This window comes from Mesoplodon densirostris, chromosome 4 (assembly GCF_025265405.1).
Source record: "Mesoplodon densirostris isolate mMesDen1 chromosome 4, mMesDen1 primary haplotype, whole genome shotgun sequence".
Classification (NCBI taxonomy): Eukaryota; Metazoa; Chordata; class Mammalia; order Artiodactyla; family Ziphiidae; genus Mesoplodon; species Mesoplodon densirostris.
Window position 1 is genome coordinate 12,059,349 of NC_082664.1, and position 26,697 is coordinate 12,086,045.

Below are 26,697 nucleotides of genomic sequence, written 5' to 3' on the forward strand. Positions count from 1 at the left end.
TGCGGAGCACAGGCGCCGGACGCGCAGGCTCAGCGGCCATGGCTCACGGGCCCACTGCGCCACCAGGGAAGCCCCTCCCACTGCATTTGACTTGAACGATCCTGTAGTACTATCACTTTCACACGAGATGAGAGTTCACCTATGTTCATACTTTATCTCCCTTACTTGACTATAAGCAAGTTGAGAGTACAAGAATTTCTGATGTATCTTTACATTCTTCATAGTTTCTAGTACAGCAGGTGTCCAATGAGTGTTTGTTCAATAGAAACTGTCATTTTCCGAAACTATCATTTCAGTCAAGCGCATTCCTATAAAAACAGCAGAATTCTTTGATTTATTGGCTCTTAATGATCAACAGGCATTTTGCAAGTTAGTGAAGACATGAAATGTAAACCACCTCTAGAAAGAAAGAAAGAAAGAAAGAGCCCAGAGAGAAGTCATTTGGAATTCTAGGCTGGACACTGAGGGAGGCGGGAAATACAAGAGAGTTTTACCAGTGCTACCCAGTGCTGGGTACCTTCTCTTGTTGACACAAATCCAGACCAAGAGATCTCAAGATGTCTCTGCAGGCTGGAGGAGAATTGAAAGTATATATGTCCCTTTAGGGATTAGGATAGCTCTAGACCAATCTATAAGTCCTAATTGGGAGAGGTCCTTTGGTCTGGACACTCATGGGCGTACGTCACACTGTGGCAGTCCTGAATGCCCAGGTCAGCTCCCTAATAAGACTGGGGTCCTCACGTACCCCAGGGCAGGAACATCATAAGACCAAGTTATTGAGAGGTAGCTGTAGTGGAAAGAAAGCAAATAAAGTCTCCTGGACTCAAGTATCAGTCTCTATCTAACTCACTAGTTATATGTGATCATGAGCAAATTATGTAAGCAGAGTTACCTAGTCCCTCAGGACCTCAGTTTTCCTGTCTGTATGTAAAGTGGAAAAAAAAATAATACTTTATGTATATGCAGAGTTGTTGTGAAATAGAAATTAGATGATTTGCATTAAAAACACTCTTTATAAAGAGGTACTATACATATATAAAGTGCTATTGCTGTTGTTATTAACATTATATACCTACTATTGTTTAATTATTCATCCCAGGGGATGAGGAATAAGATATAACTAAGTTTCCCATGATCACATGGGGCTGATGCCAATTTTCCAGTACGGTCCAATTGTAACCTACCATAACTGCTGCATTATACTCAATTAATATTCAACAGGTGTTCTGAATCACCAAAAACAAAGAATTCCTGGTTCTCACAGCATCAGTGAAAAAACAGCTTATATCTAATTACAATTATACCAAATTCAGACTAGCAGGTAAAATTGTATATGTCATCAATTGGGATTAAATGCAGGTGCTGAGCTCCTGCTAGCATTACCACACATGCCTTGCAAGAGAGATCAAGACATCTGGGCTTGAGACCCAGATCTGTCACCAACAAGCCTGTGAAACTTGTTCCTTTCTGGGAACCTCAGTTTCCTCTTCTGGAAAATGAGAATGTTAACATATCTCTAATGTTTCAGCTATGACAGTCTATGAATTTTACTTATATGCACAAAGGCCTTTGATTTGACTCATAAAAGTCACAGAGGAATGCAACTCTTCAGTAGCCTTGCAGAGTTTACCCTCTATACAAGTGCATTTCTGCTGCAAAATTTGCTGTGGGCAATATGTAAATGCTAAGATCAGAGAGCCATAAACTGTAAATCCAGTGTCCAAAGTTCAGCCTAAACAGCAACTAAAATTAAGTCTTGCTGCATAATTAAAGGACATCTGCTTTATTTCAGGCCTGATCAGTAAGAGGTGTTGCACAGAGGAGTTCATTACTTGTACCAAAGAAAAGCATGTTCGTTAAATAGCAAGGTCTTCGGTTTCCATTTAATTAATATCTTAAACCACCCTGTACAATCTTGTGATTATCCTGGCGCGTCTTTGCTTCCAAGTTAAAACACTCAGTGTTCAGTAAATAATAATGCAAAAATGAAAAACTAGTTTGAAATTGCCTTATAAGCTGAGCCACCTGTTTCCAAATCTAAGCAAGTTTGGCTTATGGTGGTGTCATGTAATTATCCTTCCAGAAGCATTAGCTTTATATTTAATTTAAGCAACACTATTATCTGCCCCTTTTCCATCTGATCACTTTTGATGGGACAATTAGACGCCTAAAGGCTTTTCTTCAAAAAACATATGTACATGTTTTTCCAAAGAGATGTGAGAGGACTCCTACAGTTGGATTGTTAAAATGGATAATAATAATTAAAGACTAGCTTCTCAACTAAGCCTTAATAAGACAAAAAGAAAAGGCAGGATAAAGGTAACTTATGAAATTGCATAAGACCAATCTCAAAAAGACCTAACTGAAGGGAAAATGGATATTTTCACATTTTAAATGAAGCTCAGGATCAGAAATTCTTATTTTTATTCTTTTTTTTTAATCCCAGCACAATTGAGGCCCGAGTGATGCTCAAAACAAGGTAGAGGGACTCTGCCAAGTGTGTGCTCCCCTTTTCTCATCAATTTTAAAAGCAAAAATGCACTTAGGCCAACATCTGCCATCTGCATTCATAGTATTTAGGGCTCTCCCTCTTCTCCTTGTCTCCCACGCCTAACTGCTTCTCTTTCTAGCATCGATTTTATAACGTGTTCTTGAAAGTCTCCTGACTTGAAATTGTCCTTCTGAGAGTAGCGGTACCATTCTGAAAAGTTTATTTTAAAACTATTCTTAGATGAAAAGCCAAACGTTGTATAGCATGATACATAGGTGGTAGTTACCAGGTTTGTTTTGGACAAATAAGCAGGTATTCAGAACCTCCACAATTTTCCCAGCAAGTATGGCATCATGTGTGTAGATAACATTCAGTCTGTAACAGGCTCGCCAGCGTCCCTTCAACCCTTAAGATACTTCATGATAAGTTAATCTATCAAGAACGTCCAAGGACAGTTACACTCTACCAAGCAGAATATGATCCCATGGTCCTCTAAACAATGGAAATCCTCCTTTCTCGAGAGACAGAAATGCATGTAAGAGTTGCAAAGAATCGGAAATGGCTAAGGGGATGAGTGAATGATGGTGGTTCAAATGTATAACCTTTTCAGATGTAAATGAAATGCTTTTCCTAGAGCAGCTATGTATGAACATAATATTTGTATGTGTAAAAACACATACAAATATAAGTGCTAGGTATAGCTCTAGTCATACTGGCTCTCGGGGGAAAAGTGCATACTCAGGTAACATGATGCTTCTCACTGGACCATAAGTTAACAGGATCAAAAGTCATCTGCCAATTTTAAGATGGAATGAATTGCCATGTCAGGGGCTCAAACACTTGAGCATCTGGGGTAAAACCCTTGGAGCTTTCCAATCCTAGATACATGACTCTGGTCCAGTGAGAGACACCGCATTCTTTACCTTGTCCACCTGTGATAGACACTTGCACACGGCCCTTCAATGTCAGAAGTACCCACCTGGCATCTGTTCGGGTGTCCCACCGAGAACTGGAGCAGACTGCTCATGCCTGGTCAACCTCACAGCTTAAAAATCAACAACAACTCTATTTAAATAAGCATTAAAAACAACTTGAGCCTAGAAAACATACTCAGTGCTAACTGCACTGGATAGCAGGAGCACGTTTAGTTTTCGTATTTGTACTTAACATCACATACAAGATGTTTATGTCACAGAAGTTCTGTGGCTTTCTTTGAATCTAAAGATCATCCTTCAATGTTACTTCGATTCTTATTCTTCAAAATTGTCATGTGAATCAATGAACAAGAAATAACAATAAATAAACTTTATATCCCAAACTGATTAGTTAGGTTATAAAAGAGCTGGGAAATTCATACAGAAATTGTAAGTTATTGAGTCTAGGTGCTGGTTTCTAGAATCTGAGGCAGTTTCACTGGGCCTAGCAATGTTAAAGGTTATTCTTAAATGGCCATCTGTTATTATCTTTGCTCCCTGGAAAGCTGGGTCATTGATTGCTTAAAGGGCTTTCATTGACTCTTCCAAAGTTCAAAATACCACATTTCCGTAGCTTGTCATAAAATAGAGAGAAATGCAATAAACAAAATAAAATCATATTTATGATTAAAAATGGTTATGTTACATAAAGCTGACTTCTAAGAAATGTCAGTGAAAAAGCAAACATTTCAGCTTCTGACAGGACAAAAAAATATGTTTTATGGTGTTATTTTATTAACTTCATGACATTATTTAAAAATTAAATCACTTAATAAATGTTACAAGTTAGTATTATATTTAATGTACTCATTCGCTAATATGATGATTTAGTTATGAATTTTTAATTATTTGTCATTCATGAGCCATTGCTAATCATTACAGTTCATCTAGTCATTTGGTAATTTTTTGTTTTCTTTAAAAGTGCAATATAAAAAAAGACCTTTAGAAAACAAGTATATATGGTCTTTTTTTAGTTGGCAATGATGTTTGTTTTTATTTATAAATTATCTGGAGAAGTTGGGCAGAAATTCAAATTCTTATCAGCCTGATTTTTCTTTTCTGAAAACACCATTATTATTGGTTTTCTAGGAGCTTGTTGGCTGGCTTTGTCATGCATGAAAAGAAAATGCATTCCAAAGTTCTACTCTACCCTCTTAGTTGCCATGGGTCTTGACAAAGTCTCATCCAGGTAGCTCTTAGGTTATAATGGTGGTGGTGGAAACTTTCATATTCTAGGACTTAGGGGCAAACGCTTCTCCTGAGTCTCATGCCATGCATCAATGGATTTACTGCCTTCTACATTTCAAAACAATCTACTGCTGGATCAGGGATTTGTTTCACCAGCAACTGGGAAAAGCCACCCAGGGCATTGACACACCTGAGGGGACCCTCTAGGGAATGTGAAGGCCAATGCAGCTGAAGGAGCTCAGTTTGCTAAATACACTACTCTGTGAACATTCAACAAGACATGTCAGCCTCAGAAAGACATCAAACAGATTTAAGGGAAGGATGGAAGAAGATACTCAACGGATTTTGGAGGTTAGGGTCTCAGGGAGGGAGAGCGCCCTCTTGGACTCCACGGGCCCTTTCACGCTGTCTCTGAGGGAACGCACACTCTTCTGGCGGTTCCTTGCAAAACGAGCCCTCTTGATCTTCCACAATGCTGCATCACTGAGATTAGCGACATTGGTCCTCACAGCAGTGATAGCTTTGCAAAAGGAATTAGAGGTGATCATTTTCCTTAACTCGTTATGTTACACAAGTAGTTTGAAACAATCCATCTGTGTATATTTTCAATATTAAAAGTCATCTTCCATGGATACATTTCTCATTCATCTATCTCCCTCTATGATAAGGCTTATATTAAAAAATCATGGCTATTACCTATTTTGACTATCGTTTATCATTTTTCTGTTTAGACCATAAGATTAAAGTAGCTAATTTTGTTATCACTGGATAAATAGTTGAGTGACCAAAGTCTTTCTTCCATCTATTTAGAGCTCCAGGTAACTGATTACTAAGCATGGAAGAGTAAATTTACAAAGTGCAAATATATCTCACAAAATTGCTCACAGACATCACAAACATGATGGTTGAATAATATTTAAGGAACATAGAGTCACAAATGGTTCTCATCGGTCCTCGAATAAATGAGATTTTTTTTTCTTTTTTTTTTTTTTGGCCGCACGACGTGGCATGTGGGATCTTAGTTCCCCGACCAGGGATTGAACCCATGCCCCCTGCATTGGAAGCGTGGAGTCTTAACCACTGGACCACCAGGGAAGTCCCTAAATGAGAAAAATTTTGATGTTGGAATGCCAGAAAATAGTTAACCTGCAGATTACCACAGTAGATATTCAATAAACATTTGATGAACTGAGTACATGAAGTCAAGGTATCCTCCATAATGGGAAATTAAACTACATGTGGAGTATCTTCTGTTTATCCAGCAAGCACCAGAATAGGACCTGTGACTGTTTAAAGCAAGTTCTTTGTTTTGCTTACTTGTAGGAAAAGGAAATTCTTTGTTACAATCCAAATGTAGCTGAGCTTCCAAAGAAAGCGTTTCAAATCTGTTGACAAAGAACTCCCAACTCAAAGCAGGAATATCTTGCTTAAGAAAATGCAAGAGTAAAAGCTTGCTCAATATTGTGGGTCGATCTTTAACCACAGTATCAAACTGGAAGTCAAGACAAAGACACAGACCCTGGGGAAAAGGTAAAAAAAAAAAAAAAAAAAAAAAAAAAGGAAAGTCAGATGTAAATACACCAAGCAAAATCAGTGAAACAAGGCAGCCTCCTCAATCCATGCTTAACAATGAAGAATGATTCAACTGAAATCTTCTTTGATTCCATTTTTAGTAGGGAAAAAAATGCAGAAGAGGAGCTTCTCCTAATTGTTGAATATCTTTGAATTTTGACTCAGAAATCTGAGCTAAATGTATATTATTGATTTTTCTGATGCATCAAATAATAACCACTTAATCCAAATACCCTCAGACCAGTGTTTCTTTCTTTAATGCCTGTAGTTTCTATTAAGAGAAGCGTACTTCCAAAACTACATTTTCGAATACACAAGAATATGGTCTTTAAATTCCCTTTCAATGTTAAATTCCATGATTCTAAAAAAAAGGAAAGTCATCTTGTCTTCTTGGAATGTGAGTGGAACATAGAATCTTAAGAAATCAAAGTTGGAATGGACTGAGCATCTATTTCTCTAGTATGTGAGTCTACCATTTCCCTTTTTTTAACTGAATGAAATTTTAAAACTAATTCATCCAATTATGCTATTAATTCATTCAACTCTCATCAAATGAGTGCCTCCTATGTTCCAAGCCCTGAGCGGGGGTTAGACATACAACTACCTTGTCTTATTAAGACCAACAGAGAAGGACTATCCAGAAGACAACTGGGAATTTTTACATGGGGAGGTATGGGTCCACAAGCAGCATAGCTCTATAATTTTTCAGATTCTGCATAGTTTGCCCTTTCTTCTTAATCTTTTTTACAAGAGAAGCTCTTACACTGGTTTGGGAGACCTTGTGTACACATACACATACACACACACACACACAATTAAGAACATGGACATTATTATGAGTCAGACCTGAGTTTGTGCTGCCACTTACTAGCCGTGTGACTCTGAAAAAGTTACTTAAACTTTCTAACCCTCAACTTCTCTATCTGTAAAATGGGCACACACACAATATTATTGTGAGGATCAAATGAAGTAATGCATGATGGGACACTTCTAATACACTGACCCGGAAACACAATACCCCTGGAAACATAATAACTGTTTGACAAATGTTAGTTCTTGCCATTATTATTACTTTTAATAATAACAATATAATAATAAATCAGGTGCCAATGTGGAAAAACAGTAGATCAGGACTTTAGAGGTTCTAGTCTTGGTTCTCCCATGAATTCACTGTGTGTTCTTTGAAAAGTCACATTATCTCTCTGAGACTTGGTTTCTTCAAGTATAAAATAAAGGTGCCAAATAACATAAATAAACAACTCTCTCCAGGTCTCATATTTCATGTCTCTTTGATTTTACTTTGTGGTATTTCATTTCAGTAGTATATTTACCATCTCTTGTTTTGCTTTGGTTTATATTATAATTCATCTGATTTCTCTTTACATCTAGACTCAGTGACAAGGGCTTCTGGCCCAGGAGCCAGCTGAATGGTATAAAATAACCAACCTAGTTTAAAAATCTGCCACACACACAAAAGTATACAATAATTACATCTGTCAGAAGTGATTGCAGCAAAGGGACAAAGACTGGAAAGAAGGAATCAACAAATAAAAACAAGAAATCTGTTAATACAGTGTGGTTCTGGGATGCTTTTCTCAATGAAAAAATTTCCACTGTTACCATCATCAGCAGTATTATGTGTGTTTATGTAACAAATAACTCAATGAATTAGTAGAGTCCGCAGAGCAGATAATGCACATCTGAGGGACATCACCTGCAAGGCTGGCCTCTTTATGGTGTCAAGCAGGAGACCAGCCCTCGTAGCCACAGCTGGGTTGACGTCTTCCACAGCCGTCAGAAAGCAGCAGAAGGCGTGTGCCAGGGAGTACTTCAGCAGGTGGTTTTTGGTCACTGAATGAATATCCAGAAATCTACAAATTACAGCCACTTTTTCCACTGCAATGTCAAAGGCAGAGAACAAAAAAAATTGACATTTATTTAGACGGTCTGAGAAATGAGCCCACAGAGTGAAAGCTAACTCTGGACCCCCCTACACTGATGTTAAATACCAAAAGGAAATTCTAATGTCACCTTTTTTAAAAAATTTTACTTATTTACTTATTTTTATTTGTGGCTGTGTTGGGTCTTCATTTCTGTGCGAGGGCTTTCTCTAGTTGTGGCAAGCGGGGGCCACTCTTCATCGTAGTGCGCGGGCCTCTCACTATCGCGGCCTCTCTTGTTGCTGAGCACAGGCTCCAGACGCACAGGCTCAGTAGTTGTGGCTCACAGGCCTAGTTGCTCCGCGGCATGTGGGATCTTCCCAGACCAGGGCTCGAACCCGTGTCCCCTGCATTGGCAGGCAGATTCTCAACCACTGCGCCACCAGAGAAGCCCTAATGCCACCTTCTTGAGTGTTCCATTTTATCTGTGCAGCAGAGACCATTTCTACGCAGTGTAGTATTTTTCTGCCAGGCAGCCTTGATTTAGTTCTGGGTTTTCTTTTCTTTTCTTTTTTTTTTTTAATGGTCTTTAGCTTTGTTTAACTTTCAGCCACATTTCAAACTTTTCAAAATGCCTCCATGCTCATATCTTTGTCCATTCTATAGAGGTTCTGCAGACCACACAGGGATGTGAGACGTGCCCACCAGGGCTGGCTCTAAGTCCTTAATATGTCATGAAGTGATATGACAACCAGTCTTCCTGGGGCTATAGAAGCCACATATTTCTTCCATGAAACAGATACACCATTATTCTGCACATCTATATTAAATTATTCCAGCCACTCTTTAAACATAGCTTTATAAAAAGTTATAATAAATAGTGAAGCAATATAGTTCCATGCAAAGACATTTCAGGACTTTACTTAAGCTGTTCCAGCAGCCTAGATAGAATATTCTTTCTATTATTTTCTGCTTATTGACACTCTACCATCCTTAAAGAGTCTGCTGCTGAAATTCTACTATTCTGTAAAGTCACTCTGACTTCCTAGAGTGGCCTTTCCATCCCACGAACTCCTGCAAAAATACAATTCATTTACTATGGCATTTGTGTGCTCATATATAGCTATATGACATATCTTCTGTTGTCTGAATTATATTTATACCGTTATCTTCTGTTGTCTTGAATTATATTTATACTGTTACAGTTTCTTAACCTCTTATACGTTTATATTTGATCTCATCAATTAAATCAGGAGCTTCTTGGGGCTTCCCTGGTGGCTTGAGAGTCTGCCTGCCGATGCAGGGGACACGGGTTCATGCCCTGGTCCGGGCAGATCCCACATGCTGTGGAGCGGCTGGGCCCGTGAGCCATGGCCGCTGAGCCTGCGCGTCCGGAGCCTGTGCTCTGCAACGGGAGAGGCCACAGCAGTGAGAAGACCGTGTACCGCAAAAAAAAAAAAAAAAAAAATTAGGAGCTTCCTGAGGGCAAGAATCTGCTCTTATACTCTTTGTATTGCTCCCATGATAACTAGTATATACAGTATTTAGTCAATAAATTCACTGATTCACTTATTTTTAAAATATATATTAAGCACATTATATATACATAAGAGATCATTCTAGGTACTTGGGGAAGGTGGGAGTAAATGCAAAAATGAATTGTTATGGACTGAACGTTTGTGTCCCCTCCCTAAATTGATATGTTGGAGCCTTAATTCCCAAAGTGATGGCATTCGGAGGTGGGACCTTGGGAGGTAATTAGGTTTCGATGAGGTCATGAGGGTGGGCTCCCATTATGGGATTCATGTCCTTATAACAAGAGGAAGGGAGACAAGTGTTCTCTCTCTCTCTCTACCGTGTAAGAATACAGAGAGAAGAGAAGCCAGGAAGAGAGCCCTCACCGAGGAACCAAATAGGCTGGAGCCTTGATCTTGGACTTCCCAGCCCTTAAAACGGTAAGAAATAAATTTCTGTTGTTTAAGCTATCCAGTCTATGTTATTCTGTTATGGCAGCCCAAGCAGACTAATATGTGAATCATTCACAGGTCTTGACTTCAAAGGCAAGTCAACTAAAAGAGATAAGACAGGTACAACTGTAACAGAAATGTAATACAAAAGGCTGTAACTGCCACTAATGAGGTAGAAATAAAATGCTACGAGAGATCAAAGGATAAAGAAATAACTTTCCACCAATGGAACGGAGAAAGTGGAACTCAGTGGGGGCATTTGAAGGTTCATGAAATGAGGTGGCATTTATCTTATTTTATTTTTTTAAACATCTTTATTGGAGTATAATTGCTTTACAGTGGTGTGTTAGTTTCTGCTTTATAACAAAGTGAATCAGCTATACATATACATATATCCCCATATCTCCTCCCTCTTGCGTCTCCCTCCCACCCTCCCTATTCCACCCCTCTACATGGTCACAAAGCACTGAGCTGATCTCCCTGTGCTATGCAGCTGCTTCTCACTAGCAATCTATTTTACGTTTGGTAGTGTATATATGTCCATGCCACTCTCTCACTTCATCCCAGCTTATCCTTCCCACTCCCTGTGTCCTCAAGTCAATTCTCTACATCTGTGCCTTTATTCCTGTCCTGTCCCTGGGTTCTTCAAAACCATTTTTCGTTTTTAGATTCCATATATATGTGTTAACATACAGTATTTGTTTTTCTCTTTCTGACCTACTTCACTCTGTATGACAGACTCTTGGTCCATCCACCTCAATGCAAATAACTCAATTTCGTTTCTTTTTATGGCTGAGTAATATTCCATTGTATATATGTGCCACATCTTCTTTATCCATTCATCTGTCGATGGACACTTAGGTTGCTTCCATGTCCTGGCTACTGTAAATAGAGCTGCAATGAACATTGTGGTACATGACTCTTTTTGAATTATGGTTTTCTCAGGGTATATGCCCAGTAGTGGTATTGCTGGGTAATATGGTAGTTCTATTTTTAGTTTCTTAAGGAACCTCCATACTGTTCTCCATAGTGGCTGTATCAATTTACATTCCCACCAATAGTGCAAGAGGGTTCCTTTTTCTCCACACCCTCTCCAGCATTTACTGTTTGTAGATTTTTTGATGATGGCCATTCTGATGGGTGTGAGGTGATACCTCATTGTAGTTTTGATTTGCATTTCTCTAATGATTAGTGATGTTGAGCATTCTTTCATGTGTTTGTTGGTAATCTGTATATCTTCTTTGGAGAAATGTCTATTTAAGTCTTCTGCCCTTTTTTGGTTTGGGTTGTTTGTTTTTTTGATATTGAGCTGCATGAGCTGCTTGTAAATTCTGGAGATTAATCCTTTGTTAGCTGCTTCATTTGCAAACATTTTCTCCCATTCTGCGGGTTGCCTTTTCATCTTGTTTATGGTTTCCTTTGCTGTGCAAAAGCTTTTAAGTTTCATTAGGTCCCATTTGTTTATTTTTGTTTTCATTTCCATATCTCTAGGAGGTGGGTCAAAAAGGATCTTGCTGTGATTTATGTCATAGAGTGTTCTGCCTATGTTTTCGTTTTTGGTTTTTTTTTTGCGGTACGCGGGCCTCTCACTGTTGTGGCCTCTCCCGTTGCGATGCACAGGCTCCGGATGCACAGGCTCAGCGGCCATGGCTCACAGGCCCAGCCACTCCGCGGCATGTGGGATCCTCCCGGACCGGGGCACGAACCCGTGTCCCCTGCATCGGCAGGCGGACTCTCAACCACTGCGCCACCAGGGAAGCCCCTGCCTATGTTTTTCTCTAACAGTTTTATAGTGTCTGGCCTTACATTTAGGTCTTTAATCCATTTTGAGTTTATTTTTGTGTATGGTGTTAGGGAGTGTTCTAATTTCATTCTTTTACATGTAGCTGTCCAGTTTTCCCAGCACCACTTATTGAAGAGGCTGTCTTTTCTCCATTGTATATTCTTGCCTCCTTTAAAAAAAAAATAAGTTGACCATATGTGCGTGGGTTTTTCTCTGGGCTTTCTATCCTGTTCCATTGATCTATATTTCTGTTTTTGTGCCAGTACCATACTGTCTTGATTATTGTAGCTTTGTAGTATAGTCTGAAGGCAGAGAGCCTGATTCCTCCAGCTCCATTTTTCTTTCTCAGGATTGCTCTGGCTGTTTGGGGTCTTTTGTGTTTCCATACAAATTGTGAAATTTTTTGTTCTACTTCTGTGAAAAATGCCATTGGTAGTTTGATAGGGATTGCATTGAATCTGTAGATTGCTTTGGGTAGTATAGTCATTTTCACAATGTTGTTTCTTCCAATCCAAGACATGGCCTATCTCTCCATCTGTTTGTATCATCTTTAATTTCTTTCATCTTTCTTATAGTTTTCTGTATACCGGTCTTTTTATCTCCCTAGGTAGGCTTATTCCTAGGTATTTTATTCTTTTTGTTGCAGTGGTAAATGGGAGTGTTTCCCTAATTTGTCTTTCAGATTTTTCATCATTAGTGTATAGGAATGCAAGAGATTTCTGTGCATTAATTTTGTATCCTGCAACTTTATGAAATTCATTCATTAGCTCTAGTAGTTTTCTGGTAGCATCTTTAGGATTCTCTATGTATAGTATCATGTCACCTGCAAACAGTGACAGCTTTACTTCTTCTTTTCCAAGTTGGATTCCTTTTATTTCTTTTTTCTTCTCTCATTGCTGTGGCTAATACCTCCAAAACTATGTTTAATAATAGCAGTCAGAGTGGACAACCTTGTCTTGTTCCTGATCTTAGTGGAAATGGTTTCAGTTTTTCACCATGAAGAATGATGTTGGCTGTGGGTTTGTCATATATGGCCTTTATTATGTTGAGGTAAGTTCCCTCTATGCCTACTTTCTGGAGGGTTTTTATCATAAATGAGTGTTGAATTTTGTCAAAAGCTTTTTCTGCATCTATTAAGATGATCATATGGTTTTTCTCCTTCAGTTTTTTAATGTGGTGTATCACATTGATTGATTTGCATATATTGAAGAATCCTTGCACTCCTGGGATAAACCCCACTTGATCATGGTGTAGGATCCTTTTAATATGTTGTTGGATTATGTTTGCTAGTATTTTGTTGAGGATTTTTGCACCTATGTTCATCGGTGATATTGGCCTGTAGTTTTCTTTCTTTGTGACATCTTTGTCTGGTTTTGGCATCAGGGTGATGGGGCCTTATAGAATGAGTTTGGGGGTGTTCCTCCCTCTGCTATATTTTGGAAGAGTTTGAGAAGGATAGGTGTTAGCTCTTTTCTAAATGTTTGATAGAATTCACCTGTGAAGCCATCTGGTCCTGGGCTTTTGTTAGTTGGAAGATTTTTAATCACAGTCTCAATTTCAGTGCTTGTCATTGGTCTGTTTATATTTTCTATTTCTTCCTGGTTCAGTCTCAGAAAGCTGTGCTTTTCTAAGAATATGTCCATTTCTTCCAGGTTGTCCATTTTATTGGCATATAGTTGCTTGTAGTAATCTCTCATGATCCTTTGTATTTCTGCAGTGTCAGTTGTTACTTCTCTTTTTTCATTTCTAATTCTATTGATTTGAGTCATCTCTCTTTTTTTCTTGATGAGTCTGGCTAATGGTTTATCACTTTTGTTTATCTTCTCAAAGAACAAGCTTTACTTTTACTGATCTTTGCTATCGTTTCTGTCATTTCTTTTTCATTTATTTCTGATCTGATCTTCATGATTTCTTTCCTTCTGCTAACTTTGGGCTTTTTTTGTTCTTCTTTCTCTAATTGCTTTAGGTGTAAGATTAGGTTGTTTATTTGAGATGTTTCTTGTTTCTTGAGGTAGGATTATATTGCTATAAACTTCCCTCTTAGGGCTTCTCTGGTGGCGCAGTGGTTGAGAGTCTGCCTGCCAATGCAGGGGACATGGGTTCGTGTCCCGGTCTGGGAAGATCCCACGTGCTGTGGAGCGGCTGGGCCTGTGAGCCGTGGCCACAGAGCCTGCGTGGCCGGAGCCTGTGCTCTGCAACGGGAGAGGCCACAACAGTGAGAGGCCCGCGTACTGCAAAAAAAAAAACCAAAAAAAACCTTCCCTCTTAGAACTGCTTTTGCTGCATCCCATAGATTTTGGGTCATTGTGTTTTCATTGTCATTTGTTTCTAGGTATTTTTTGATTTCCTCTTTGATTTCTTCAGTGATCTCTTGGTTATTAAGTAGTGTATTGTTTAGCCTCCATGTGTTTGTATTTTTTACAGATTTTTTCCTGTAATTGATATCTAGTCTCATAGCACTGTGGTCAGAAAGGATACTTGATATGATTTCAATTTTCTTAAATTCACCAAGGCTTGATTTGTGACCCAAGGTATGATCTATCCTGGAGAATGTTCCATGAGTACTTGAGACGAAAGTGTATTCTGCTGTTTTTGGATGGAATGTCCTACAAATATCAATTAAATCCATCTTGTTTAATGTATCATTTAAAGCTTGTGTTTCCTTACTTAGTTTCATTTTGGATGATCTGTCCATTGGTGAAAATGGGGTGTTAAAGTCCCCTACTATGATTGTGTTACTGTCGATTTCCCCTTTTATGGCTGTTAGCATTTGCCTTATGTATTGAGGTGCTCCTATGTTGGGTGCATAAATATTTACAATTGTTATATCTTTTTCTTGGATTGATCCCTTCATCATTATGTAGTGTCCTTCTTTGTCTCTTGTAATAGTCTTTATTTTAAAGTCTATTTTGTCTGATATGAGAATTGCTACTCCACCTTTCTTTTGATTTCCATTTGCATGGAATATCTTTTTCCGTCCCCTCACTTTCAGTCAGTATGTGTCCCTAGGTCTGAAGTGGGTCTCTTGTAGACAGCATATATATGGCTCTTGTTTTTGTATCCATTCAGCCAGTCTATGGCTTTGGTTGGAGCATTTAATCCATTTACATTTAAGATAATTATCAGTATGTATGTTCCTATTACCATTTTCTTAATTGTTTTGGGTTTGTTATTGTAGGTCTTTTCCTTCTCTTGTGTTTCCTGCCTAGAGAAGTTCCTTTAGTATTTGTTGTAAAGCTGGTTTGGTGGTGGTGAATTCTCTTAGCTTTTGCTTGTCTGTAAAGCTTTTAATTTCTCTGTCGAATCTGAATAAGATCCTTGCTGGGTAGAGTAATCTTGGTTGTAGGTTTTTCCCTTTCATCACTTTAAATATGTCCTGCCACTCTCTTCTGGCTTGCAGAGTTTCTGCTAAAAGATCAGCTGTTAACCTTATGGGGATTCCCTTGTATGTTATTTGTTGCTTTTCCCTTGCTGATTTTAATATTTTTTCTTTGCATTTAATTTTTGATAGTTTGATTAATATGTGTCTTGGCGTGTTTCTCCTTGGATTTATCCTGTATGGGACTCTCTGTGCTTCCTGGACTTGATTAACTATTCCTTTCCCATATTAGGGAAGTTTTCAACTATCTCTTCAAATATTTTCTCCGTGCATTTCTTTTTCTCTTCTTCTTCTGGGACCCCTATATAATTCGAATGTTGGTGCATTTAATGTTGTCCCAGAGGTCTCTAAGACTGTCCTCAATTCTTTTCATTCTTGTTTCTTTATTCTGCTCTGCAGTAGTTATTTCCACTATTTTATCTTCCAGGTCACTTATCCGTTCTTCTGCCTCAGTTATTCTGCAATTGATTCCTTCTAGAGAGTTTTTAATGTCATTTACTGTGTTGTTCATCATTGTTTGGGAGGTGGCACTTAAATGGAACCTTGAATAGAAGAGGATTTCAGATGGAGAGCACAGAATGGCCAACACATGGATGAAGGGAAACAGGAAGCAATGGAGAAATAGCAATGGTATATGTAGAAAGAAGAGTGGGAAATGAGGCTGCAAACACTTGCAGTTAGATCATGGAAAACTCTGAATGCCAGTTTAAGGAGTCTGAACTTTCTTCTCTGGGAACCAAAAACCCATTAAAATTTTTTGAGTAGAAAAGCAACATAATCGGAGCTGTGGTTCAGAAGATTAATTTGGCAATAATCTAATCCTTAAATTGTAATGAAAGAGCATAGTTAAATATTTACCTGCCTTATTTGTATTCAAATGCCTATAAGATGTGGCCAATACCATGTAGACTTTTGCTAGAAAGTTTTACTCTAATTTCATACCACATCATGTGCTATCACATAAATAAACCAGCCCCTGGGATTCAAGGGGCATTAAAAGTAAGAACTCTTCGAGGTGGTCAGATATTAGGGAACTGAACTCAAAGTATAGTAGTTAACTCACCTGATGGAACTTCCATTTCTCTGCTAAACTTTTGAGACACTAAAATATATGAAACCATTCTGATAAAGCACAGGTTGGTATGCCAACCCTGCTTGCTGCCCCCTGAGACTGGGAGTACCAGCAGATTAGGGTGACAGTGAGACCAGCAGATGTAAGACTAAGAAGACACATCCCAATTCCTTCCTTACCATGTTCCTCTGGGAACTTGCCATTCTAAGCACTAGGAATTATACCCATCACTGCACCAGATCTGGTCACTGATGCTCCAATGGCAAGAGTACAACAGCAGAGCTTCTCACATTTCACTGAATTACCTGGAGAACTTGTTAGAAAATATAGATTTCTGGCCTCACCTCCTGAGATTCTGATTCAGTAGGTCTAGGATGAGGCCCCAAAATCTGCATTTTTAACAAACATTCACAGGTACTCAAATGCAAGTAACCTATTAGGTGACTACATAATTTATTATTCAAGCCAGGACCCATTTGAGAGTAAACAAGGGTGCAATTAATAAATACACCTGGACAACAGGCATAAACTAGGACTATCCCAGACAAACCTAGACATGGTCAACCTACCTAAGGACCACTCTGACAAATTCTATTATCAAGGGAGCTCAACTAAGTAGAGCTATCAAAGAACACTAGCAAGCAGGACAATGCCTTCTAAAAAGAAAGGAGGGGAAGGGTGGGCCAAAAAGAGATGTCATGACTGGACATCTGGTTTACCTTGTGACCCAGAGAGAATTTTTAAGCTAATACAGAGGTACCTGCTTCAAACCTCATCTTCCAGTCTTTGCTGTTGAAATTGCCATTTATGATTGTCCAAAAGATGTCAGCACCATGAGGAAGTGACAAAGCATGAAGAAGGAGAGGAACTGCCAATGAAGATAGCTGGGAGAATTCAGATTTGACGACTCTCCACAGGCTGGGGAATCAAGAAGAAGCAAAGTGGTTACAGTTATGATAATCTTCCTAGGGAAAGAATCTTATTATATTAGTTTGTGGGAAGTATAGTTAACAGAGGGCTGGTAGGGATGCTTTTGGTGAAATTCCATTCATTCACAAGAGTATAACCCTTGGAAAACCGTTCCTATGCTCTTTTCCTATGTTAATTTTTTAAAAGAAATTACTTTTATGTAATAACATAGGAGAACCCTACCAGTTAATAGTGCATTTTTAACATAAAAATTAAAAACTGTATATTATAAATGCAGGTACATAAATGAACAATGACTGTTAAATAATAACTGATATCAGTTACGTTAAGATGATGGGGTGATAAGTGATTTTTTAAATTTTTCTTATAGTGAACATCTGGAGAATTGTGTTGGTTTTGTCTGCCCAGCAGCCTTTTCCTCTTATTCTAGCAAAGAACAACTCTTTTTCTATTAAGAACAGCCTCTCCACCAACTGGCAGGGCTGTCAATCAAGTTCCCCCACCTTCTCTATCCTAATAATGAACACAAAACCCAGGGTGATCAAAATACTTCAATGTCATGAAGAGTGATTAGTCCAGGGGTGGGCATGTGACCCAAGCATGAGAGTGCTAGCATCCTTTTTCCAGGTTTTGATATGTACTCTGAAATCTCAAGAATGAAGTGTAATGTCGATCTAGGGCTGCTAGCAACCCTCTCTCTTTCCCACCTCACAGGAACAGCCTAAGGAGAAGAAGCCAACACAGAGAGAACTAGGCTAAGTGATGGGGATGGAGAAAGGGGCGGGGAAAGAGAGAGAGAAAAAAACAGAAAGAGAGAGGGGTATCCCTGGTAACATCTTATGAGTACTTGCCATTCTTAAAACCAGACTACTAGTGGTCAAAAACATACCTTAGCAAGTTGAAGCTAAGTCCCTATCATTGTATGCCAGAATAGTGCTGAATATATATTTCTAGTAATAATGTTTTCAAAATTTTTATTCAATTATTTAAAGTATGCCTTTTATTTCTTTTTGTTTTGTTTTATTTTGTTTTGTTTTCTATTTGGCTCCAGAATTAATATCAGAATCGAAACTATGTTCGACTTTAAAAACTTATAATGCAGCATTAAGAGAAAGGAGAAGTGACACATTATCTCCATTTTACAGAGAACATATTGAGGTACATGTCACTAGAGAGCCTTGTTTTGAGAAAACGTACCAAAGCTATGGAATGAAAAGCAGTAACTTTCAAACACTGTGTGCTTCATCTTAATAGTAGAAATCAAACAAATATAGATCTAATCCCAATCCTGCCATTAATTAGCTGTGTAACTAAGTGTAAATTTCTTAACTTCTCTGAACTTTTGTTTCCCCCCAATGCTGGTTGTATTAAATGAAATGATATATAGTACTTAACACATAGTAGGTACTCAAAAAGCTTGAGCTACTGTTATCATTGTATGATGAAGGATGATGATGCTTCCAGAGCACAACAGTAGGTCTTATATAAGAAGAATGTCCAAAAAATTGCCCTCATGGAGCTTGCAATTTAGTTGAAGGAGGCAAAGCATATATATATATATATATATATATATATATATATATATATATATATATATGTACAGCACTAGTAGAAAACCGTCTCAGTGACAAAAAATTCTGGATTTGGCCAGTAACATATAGCTCTCCCAGTTCTCTAAGGCAGTCTTGTTTGAAAAATGGAAGAGCGTCCCTTCTCCAAATCCCTACATTGTCCACCATGGCTTTTGTGTCAGTGTGGTACTTTGGGGGAAAAACCTGGGCTACAAAGCCCAAAGGCTGAGGCAGAGATCCCACGGCATCAGCAATCCAAATGGCCTGGGTACATATTTGGTAGAGATCGCTTTAACAACAAAAGTCAGCCCACCTAGAGTACACAATATTCTTAAGCCATCTAACAACTGAAAGGCATAAAATAATCCTTATTTTGCTTTTTCTACTTCTAAAGTACCTAGCAAAGACAATTACTATTCTTCATATTGACATACTCAAAAATTAGACTACATAAAAGAAATACAAGTAGTTCCCATAGGTAATTAGCCTGTGCTGGCTAAGAGAAATAACCCAATGAGTTGGTAAGTCTTATTCTAAAATTGATTTTCACAGATAAAAGCCTAAAATATGAACAAACAAAAAACTACTAGAAAGACATACCTTGCAATCAACATATGATCCTGAATATAGGCTAAAAAATGAGGATGATCTTTTCTAGCACTGTATAAACACTCTCCATGTAGACAGAGGATCTTCAGGCAATTGAGCATATTAAAAAGAATGTCTGGCTCTTCAAACTTGGCCATTTCCTATGCAAAGAACCACGAGTTTACTGAGTTATCTAAAATGGCAATGCTACTAAATAGAATATTCAAATATTTCAAAAAACATACCTGGAAAATGGTGTATATTAGTCTCAGAGTTACTGGAAGCTGTTGGTAGCAAAACTTTCTTTCAGTATCATTCTTTATTGCTGGGAAGAAATAATTACACAAAGGTTAGCATAACTCCTTACCCCCACCGTTCATGAATTGATCAAGACCGTAAAACAAAGAGGAGTAAAAATAAAAATAGAATATATTAAAAAGTGTTCATGTAATGTGTTTATTTGTCCTCCAAGGTAGCATATATCCTTTCCATGATGCAAGTGCAGGAAACCTTCTAGATTTAGGATCCTCAGCTTCCACTTTCCACTGTGTATTCAGATGTCTTTGATTCCCTGAAGCAACCCCAGACCAGCCCTATGCTCCTGCGGGCAGCTATTTCTGCTGATACCTGGAAGGGGCTTAGAGCCTGCCGAGGTTTGCCTTCCTAACTGAAAGGGAGATAAGCGGGTATTAAAGAGAGATATGCAACTTATATTAGCACCTAAGGAGGGATTTACGCCAGGACTCAAGTGTACAATATTCACACATGCACAGGACTCCCATGTGCAAAAAGGGAGCCTTTTAAAGAAGTTGAGCATATTCAAATCAGAACTACTCATGGTTTTATCTTCTTGTGAGGAGCTCTAAAAAGACCTTTGGGGACTTCCCTGGTGGCGCAGTGGTTAAGAACCCGCCTGCCGATGCAGGGGACACGGGTTTGATCCCAGGACCGGGAAGATCTCACATGCGGCAGAGCAGCTGAGCCTGTGAGCCACCACTACTGAGCCTACGTGCCACAACTACTGAGCCCATGTGCTGCAACTACTGAAGCCCAAGCACCTAGAGCCCGTGCTCCACAACAAGAGAAGCCACCGCAACGAGAAGCCCGTGCACTGCAAAGAAGAGTAGCCACCGCTCGCCGCAACTAGAGAAAGCCTGTGAGCAGCAACAAAGACCCAACACAGCCAAAAATAAATAAATAAATAAATTTATTAAAAATAAGTAAGTAAATAAATAAAAAGACCTTTGCCTCTATAGTGGGTAGTGGTGGTATATTTTACACGAGGCATGCTAGAGAAAAGAATTCAAAAGTTAACCAGATATAGAAACTAATGTAAAATGTTTTCAAATCACCATTATAAGTTTTGGCAATTCCTAGGATCAGAGACAGAGAGTCAAACCCTCTTGGTGTATATACTAGTTTATTGGGGATCTTCCACTCCAATGTATTTTAAATACTTGTTATCAGCACTAAACTCTATTTTGTCTAGCATGAAAAATTTTTTTAACATTTTTAGTGGAGGACATCTCTGACTGCTATAAGGAATAGGCACCAGGCCACAAAACACAGAAACAGGAAATACTCTAGAATAAGAGAGGGAAACCACTGAACATGTGTCAGTAGAGCACCCATCTATTCTCTGACAGAGGAGCTCGAGACCAACAGCTGAAGACCCACAAAGCAGAAGCAGGGTCAGCGTGCTTAGCAGCCAGGAAGGCTGGTCTTGGAAGAAAATTCCTCTTCCCTGAGGAGACAAGTGATAACTGTGTCCTGTAAGACAGCAGAAAGCAAAAGAAGGAAAACAAACCAGAAGCTGTGACCAGAGCCTGAAGTAGTGTTTGGGGGAGATGAATAGAGCAAATGTTTAAATAAGTGGAGTTTACAACAATTAAGCAAAGGAAAGAGTAATTTATAAAAACAAATTGCTTAATTTTAACCACTGTTCAAATAAAATGTTACATATAAATTAAAATAGTAGTTAATGGATTTGTGTGCTATGTCAGGTTTAAAAATATATATTTACATCTAAAGAGTACAGGTTATTGGATCGTAAGTGAAATCGTTGCTTCCCTTAGGCATCAATGCCTGATAGAAACATGGCCCTGGGATCTAGTCTCAACCCTGCCACTAACTAGTTGTACAACATTTGGGTTTCCAATTCCCAGTCACCCACCCCCAAATATGCCCAGAATCAGGGGTGAGCAGGTGGAACTCATTTCATTTTGTGTTTCAGCTCCTCAGATGACCCTGATGCTCTGTTACAGGTTTGAAATCATGTTAAGCATAAAGAATAAATCAGGGCTTCCCTGGTGTCGCAGTGGTTGAGAGTCCGCCTGCCGAAGCAGGGGACACGGGTTCGTGCCCCAGTCCGGGAAGATCCCACATGCCGTGGAGCGGCTGGGCCCGTGAGCCATGGCCACTGAGCCTGCGCGTCCGGAGCCTGTGCTCCACAACGGGAGAGGCCACAACAGTGAGAGGCCCACGTACCGCAAAAAAAAAAAAAAAAAAGCATAAATCAGGAATGAATAACTTGTGCTATATGACCATGGGCAAGTTGCTTAACCCATCCTGGATGCACTTTCCTCATCTACAAAGTGAGAAGGCTGACCTAGATCAGCAGGTTTCAAATTCCTTGCTATGAAATCCTTTGTTGAAAGAGAATCTTACTTAGAACTCCAACATAGGAAATATAGCACAAGTCAGAACACTCTGGTTGAAGCAGGGTGGGGAGCCTGGGTCTTTATCATTTGCCCACATGTTCTCACCAATTGCCACCCCAATTAAGGAAGGTCAAAAGGAAACAACACAGAGATTTACAACTCCAAGTACACACTGAAAACCAATGAAGTAGGTTATCTCAGGTGTTGCCTCATCTAAGTTTCAATGGTTCTAAATAGTGTGAGGCAACATATACAGCCTCAACTATTTACACAATCATGCTGAAGCAGTTAGTTTCAACCAAGCATTTTGTACTAATGATGTAGTTACCTTGGTCTGATAAGACACCCCGTGACTTGCAACAAGCCCCACAAAACAGCCACATAATAACGTTTGCTGTTCACTGAAGAAATGATGGAAAGCTTCCCAAACTTTGGTTCTGGGGAGTAGGCTCCCCAGGGGCCAGGTATTCTAACAATTCAGGATAGTGGAAGCAAGAAGATACAAATTCTGAGAGTGTCACAGTGCAGATCCAGAAACCAGGTTTTCTCAGAGGCACGTGGAGTCCCATCCTAAATTCCTGAAACTCCTTCAGAGTTTGAGGAGCTGGAGATGATTCCAGGCCTGCCTGCCATCTTGTTGGTCCCAATTCGCCTACATAGAGCCTTTAAGTAAAGTAGAAAGAGGTCACCTCTCTTCCCAGCTCTCAGCAGAGCCAACTAGCCTTAGAGTACGACTTGTACAGCTATTCACGGTGAGCCCATCCAGGGTCACAGCCAAGCCCCTGGGGCTCAGAAGCTGCGCGAGCTCAACTTTGGTCACCTCTATCCAAAAACACTGTGCTTTGGCCAAATGCCCTGAGTGGCTATCAAGAGTGTTGGGGGCCTCCACTTGGGCCCTTCAGCCTCGGTTCACAGCTACTTCTCCACAGAGAACATGATTCACTGTATGTAGAGGTGATGCTTTCACGGACAGGGTAGGTTTTTAAGGAGAGCAAGCTCCTGCTGCCAGAAATATGCCCAGTGACCTCTCTTCTATGAGAAGCACAACCTGGATCTGTTCACTTCATCATCCTGAGAGAAATGGTTCACGTGCACAAGTCCGTACTGAGGAACCCGAGTCTGAGCCTGCCCAAGCCGATGGTGATCTAAGAAATCCGGGTTCTGAGTGTTAGATCTGTGCAAACTGGGATGTGCACACCTCTCTCCCCATCAGCCAGAGTTCACCTACCAGCATGTTCCATGGGCTCGGTGCGATTGCCTGGGTTCTCCTCATGCTTAGTTGCTGGATTCTCCTCCTCCTCACCTTCCGGGCCTATAATAAACTCTGGTCTGGAAGAAAGGAGGCTATCCTCAAGGCTGTCTGTGGGTTCCTGAAACAAATATGACAAGCAGCCAGATGAGCAGCCCTTTGGGGATGTAAAGAATGGTTCCACTTAGTTCAGCAAAGATGGATGAGTGCCTGCTGTGTCCCAGGCCCTGTGCTGAGCCCCAGAGGGCAAACGCATGTGCCTCCATAGAGACTTGAGTTTATTGTCATAATGGTTAAAGGAAATTTGGATCAGCTGTTTTCTGAAATATTTTCATTCCCTTAAAATAAATATGGAAAACAGCTCAAAAACATTGTTAAATCTTCCTAGGCCTGCTTTCTCATCTCTGCTGTAATCCCTGTGAGCATGTCCCACTTGCCAGGTGATTCCAATCCATGCTCATTTTGTTTAATCACAGCACTTAATTAGCAGAGAATAATAAGGGGTTCACACCAATATATTTAGATACAAATACTGGGTGCTGAGGGAAGTCAAATTTTTAGGAGCAAGAAATTTCTATAATATGTGAGTTAAAGAGAGCAAGGTATGGCAACCCAGGTGTCCATCAACAGATGAACAGATAGACAAAATGCATACAACGGCATATTATTCACCCTTGAAAGGGAAGGAAATTCTGACACATGCTACAACATGAATGGACTTTGAGGACATTATGCTAAGTGAAATAAGCCAGTCAAACTAGGACAAATTTTCTTTTTTAACATCTTTATTGGAGTATAATTGCTTTACAGTGTTGTGTTAGTTTCTGCTGTATAACAAAGTGAATCAGCTATATGCATATGTATATCCCCATATCCCCTCCCTCTTGCATCTCTCTCCCACCCTCTCTGTCCCACCCATCTAGGTGGACACACAGCACCAAGCTAATCTCCCTGTGCTATGCGGCTGCTTCCCACTAGCTATGATTTTACATTTGGTAGTGTATATATGTCCATGCCACTCTCTCACTTTGTCTCAGCCTACCCTTCTCCCTCCCCATGTCCTCAAGTCCATTCTCTATGTCTGTATCTTTATTCCTGTCCTGCCGCTAGGTTCTTCAGAGCCTTTTTTTTTTTTTTAGATTCCATATATATGTGTTAGCATACGGTATTTGTTTTCCTCTTTCTGTCTTACTTCACTCTGTATGACAGTCTCTAGGTCCAACCACCTCACTACAAATAACTCAATTTCATTTCTTTTTATAGCTGAGTAATATTCCATTGTATATATGTGCCACATCTTCTTTATCCATTCATCTGTCAATGAACACTTAGGTTGCTTTCATGTCCTGGCTATTGTAAATAGAGCTGCAATGAACATTGTGGTACATGACTCTTTTTGAATTATGGTTTTCTCAGTGTATATGCCCAGTAGTAGGATTGCTAGGTCCTATGGTAGTTCTGTTTTAGTTTAAAAAAGACAAATATTGGATTATTCCACTTATATGAGGTATCTACAGGAGTCAAACTCATAGAAACAGAAAGTAAAATGGTGGTCTCCAGGGGTTAAGGGGAGGGAGAAATGGGCATTACTGTTTGATGGGTATAGAGTTTCCATTTTGCAAGACAAAAAGATTGGTTGCACAACAATGTGAATATACTTAACACTGTATCTGTACGTATATAGATACATAACAAACTGAAAAATGGGTGAAAAAGATTTAAAGAGAGAGGGAGAATGTACTAGGAATAGCTACTGTTTAAAATATCCATCTCTAGTTATCCTCCTATTCCAGTTTTATTATCTCTTTCAACTCCCACCTTCAAATATCCTCTTTTAAAATCATCCTCTTTTAGGGGAAAGGTTGGGGGAGGGATAAATTAGGAGTTTGGGGTTAACATATACACAGTACTATATATAAAATAGATAATCAACAAGGACCTACTGCATAGCACAGGGAACTGTGCTCAATGATCTGTAATAACCTATATGGGACAAGAATCTGAAAAAGAATGGATATAGGTATATGTATAACTCAATCACTTTGCTGTACACCTGAAACTAACACAACATTGTAAATCAACTATACTCCAATATAAAATAAAAATTAAAACAAAAAAAATTTTAAATAAATAAAATTTTAAAATATCCTCTTTAGCTAACACTTTAACCAGTAATTACTTTAACCAGTAATTTGAAGAATTACTTGATAGCCAACTGAAAGCAAGAAGGAGGGATGGGATACTTGAAGGACACCAAGAAGAAAGAAACCAGTGCTAAAATGGTGTCTGGGAGGGTTCTGAAGAATATCTTTGCCAACTTCACAGTTTTGCTGAGGCTGGCCCTGTTCCTTGGTCACCCATGAACAAGACACTAAATCAAATTATAAACTGAGTTTCATAAAATTCGTTATGGCAAAAAGTTTCCTGCTGCATACACCCAGTTTTCTTCGGCATACACCCAGTAACTCACGTATAATTTTCTGTACATGGAAACATCATCAGCTCCCAAGCCAGAAAACATGGATTTGTCCTCAACTTTTCCATCGCTAAACACCAAATGCTGTTGATTCTCTTTCCTAAAAATCCGTCAGGTCCACACCTTCTCTTCATCACCACCATCACTGCTTTAGTTAAGGCTCCCCTGTTTCTCTCCTGAGTGACAGCATTACCTTCTGACTAGATACCTGTCCCTGGCCTCCAAATCCTCTAATCTCTCTCCTGCACTGGCAGAATTTCTCAAATTCATCAAATTATTTCACCACCCTGATTAAAATTCTTCAGGATTCCCCCATTGTCGCCAAGACAAAATCCTTACCTCTTAGTTTGGCAGACAGAGCCCTTAATAAGTGTGACTATAAAACCGAGTCTACCTTTTACTCCTTTGCCATCCTCCTCGCTGATCTAGCAACAATGAACTACTCGTAGTTTCCTGAGTGTATCATCACCCCCTTTCCTCTGTAGCATTTAAACAGAGAGTTTTCTGGGTCTCAACAGTCCTTCTCTCCTATCACCTTCATTTCATTAACTCCACTCCTCCTTCAAATATGCGCTCAGCAGACATCCCCTCCGGGAAGACCTTACCGATCCCCATCACACCTCTAACCTAGATTCATCCTCTCTCTGTCCTCCCATAGCTATCTTGTGCATCTCCTTCTCACTATGCTCATCATGAGCATCTTAGGTTTTTCATTTACATAAACATCTTCCTGATTAGGCTCTAAGCTAGATGATGTTTTCGAACCATCTATTTCTGTGACTGCTTTAGACTATATACCCAATGACGGTGTTAAAAGACCATACTACAGGAACATTATGTGGTGGCAGGTAGGACTAATGAGTTACGTGGGCTGAAAGGTATTTAAAAACTGAAGAAACACTTTACTGCATATATAC

At 39.3% G+C, this 26,697-nt stretch overlaps 1 protein-coding gene across 3 annotated transcripts in view; it reads right to left on the bottom strand.

Annotated features, from left to right (window-relative positions):
* UNC79 (unc-79 homolog, NALCN channel complex subunit) overlaps nucleotides 1-26,697 on the bottom strand; it is a 219,133-nt gene that overhangs the window by 88,649 nt on the left and 103,787 nt on the right. For 2 of the 3 annotated variants that reach the window (XM_060097925.1, XM_060097926.1), the window contains 7 exons: nucleotides 23,284-23,425; nucleotides 19,641-19,720; nucleotides 19,408-19,556; nucleotides 17,067-17,224; nucleotides 7,940-8,121; nucleotides 5,971-6,172; nucleotides 4,994-5,173 (listed from right to left, as the gene is read on the bottom strand). In XM_060097925.1, coding sequence (XP_059953908.1) covers nucleotides 4,994-5,173; nucleotides 5,971-6,172; nucleotides 7,940-8,121; nucleotides 17,067-17,224; nucleotides 19,408-19,556; nucleotides 19,641-19,720; nucleotides 23,284-23,425 — 1,093 coding nt within the window. Of the gene's footprint in view, nucleotides 1-3,470; nucleotides 3,537-4,993; nucleotides 5,174-5,970; nucleotides 6,173-7,939; nucleotides 8,122-17,066; nucleotides 17,225-19,407; nucleotides 19,557-19,640; nucleotides 19,721-23,283; nucleotides 23,426-26,697 lie in introns of all 3 variants that reach the window. The other variant, XM_060097923.1, reaches the window with a different exon arrangement.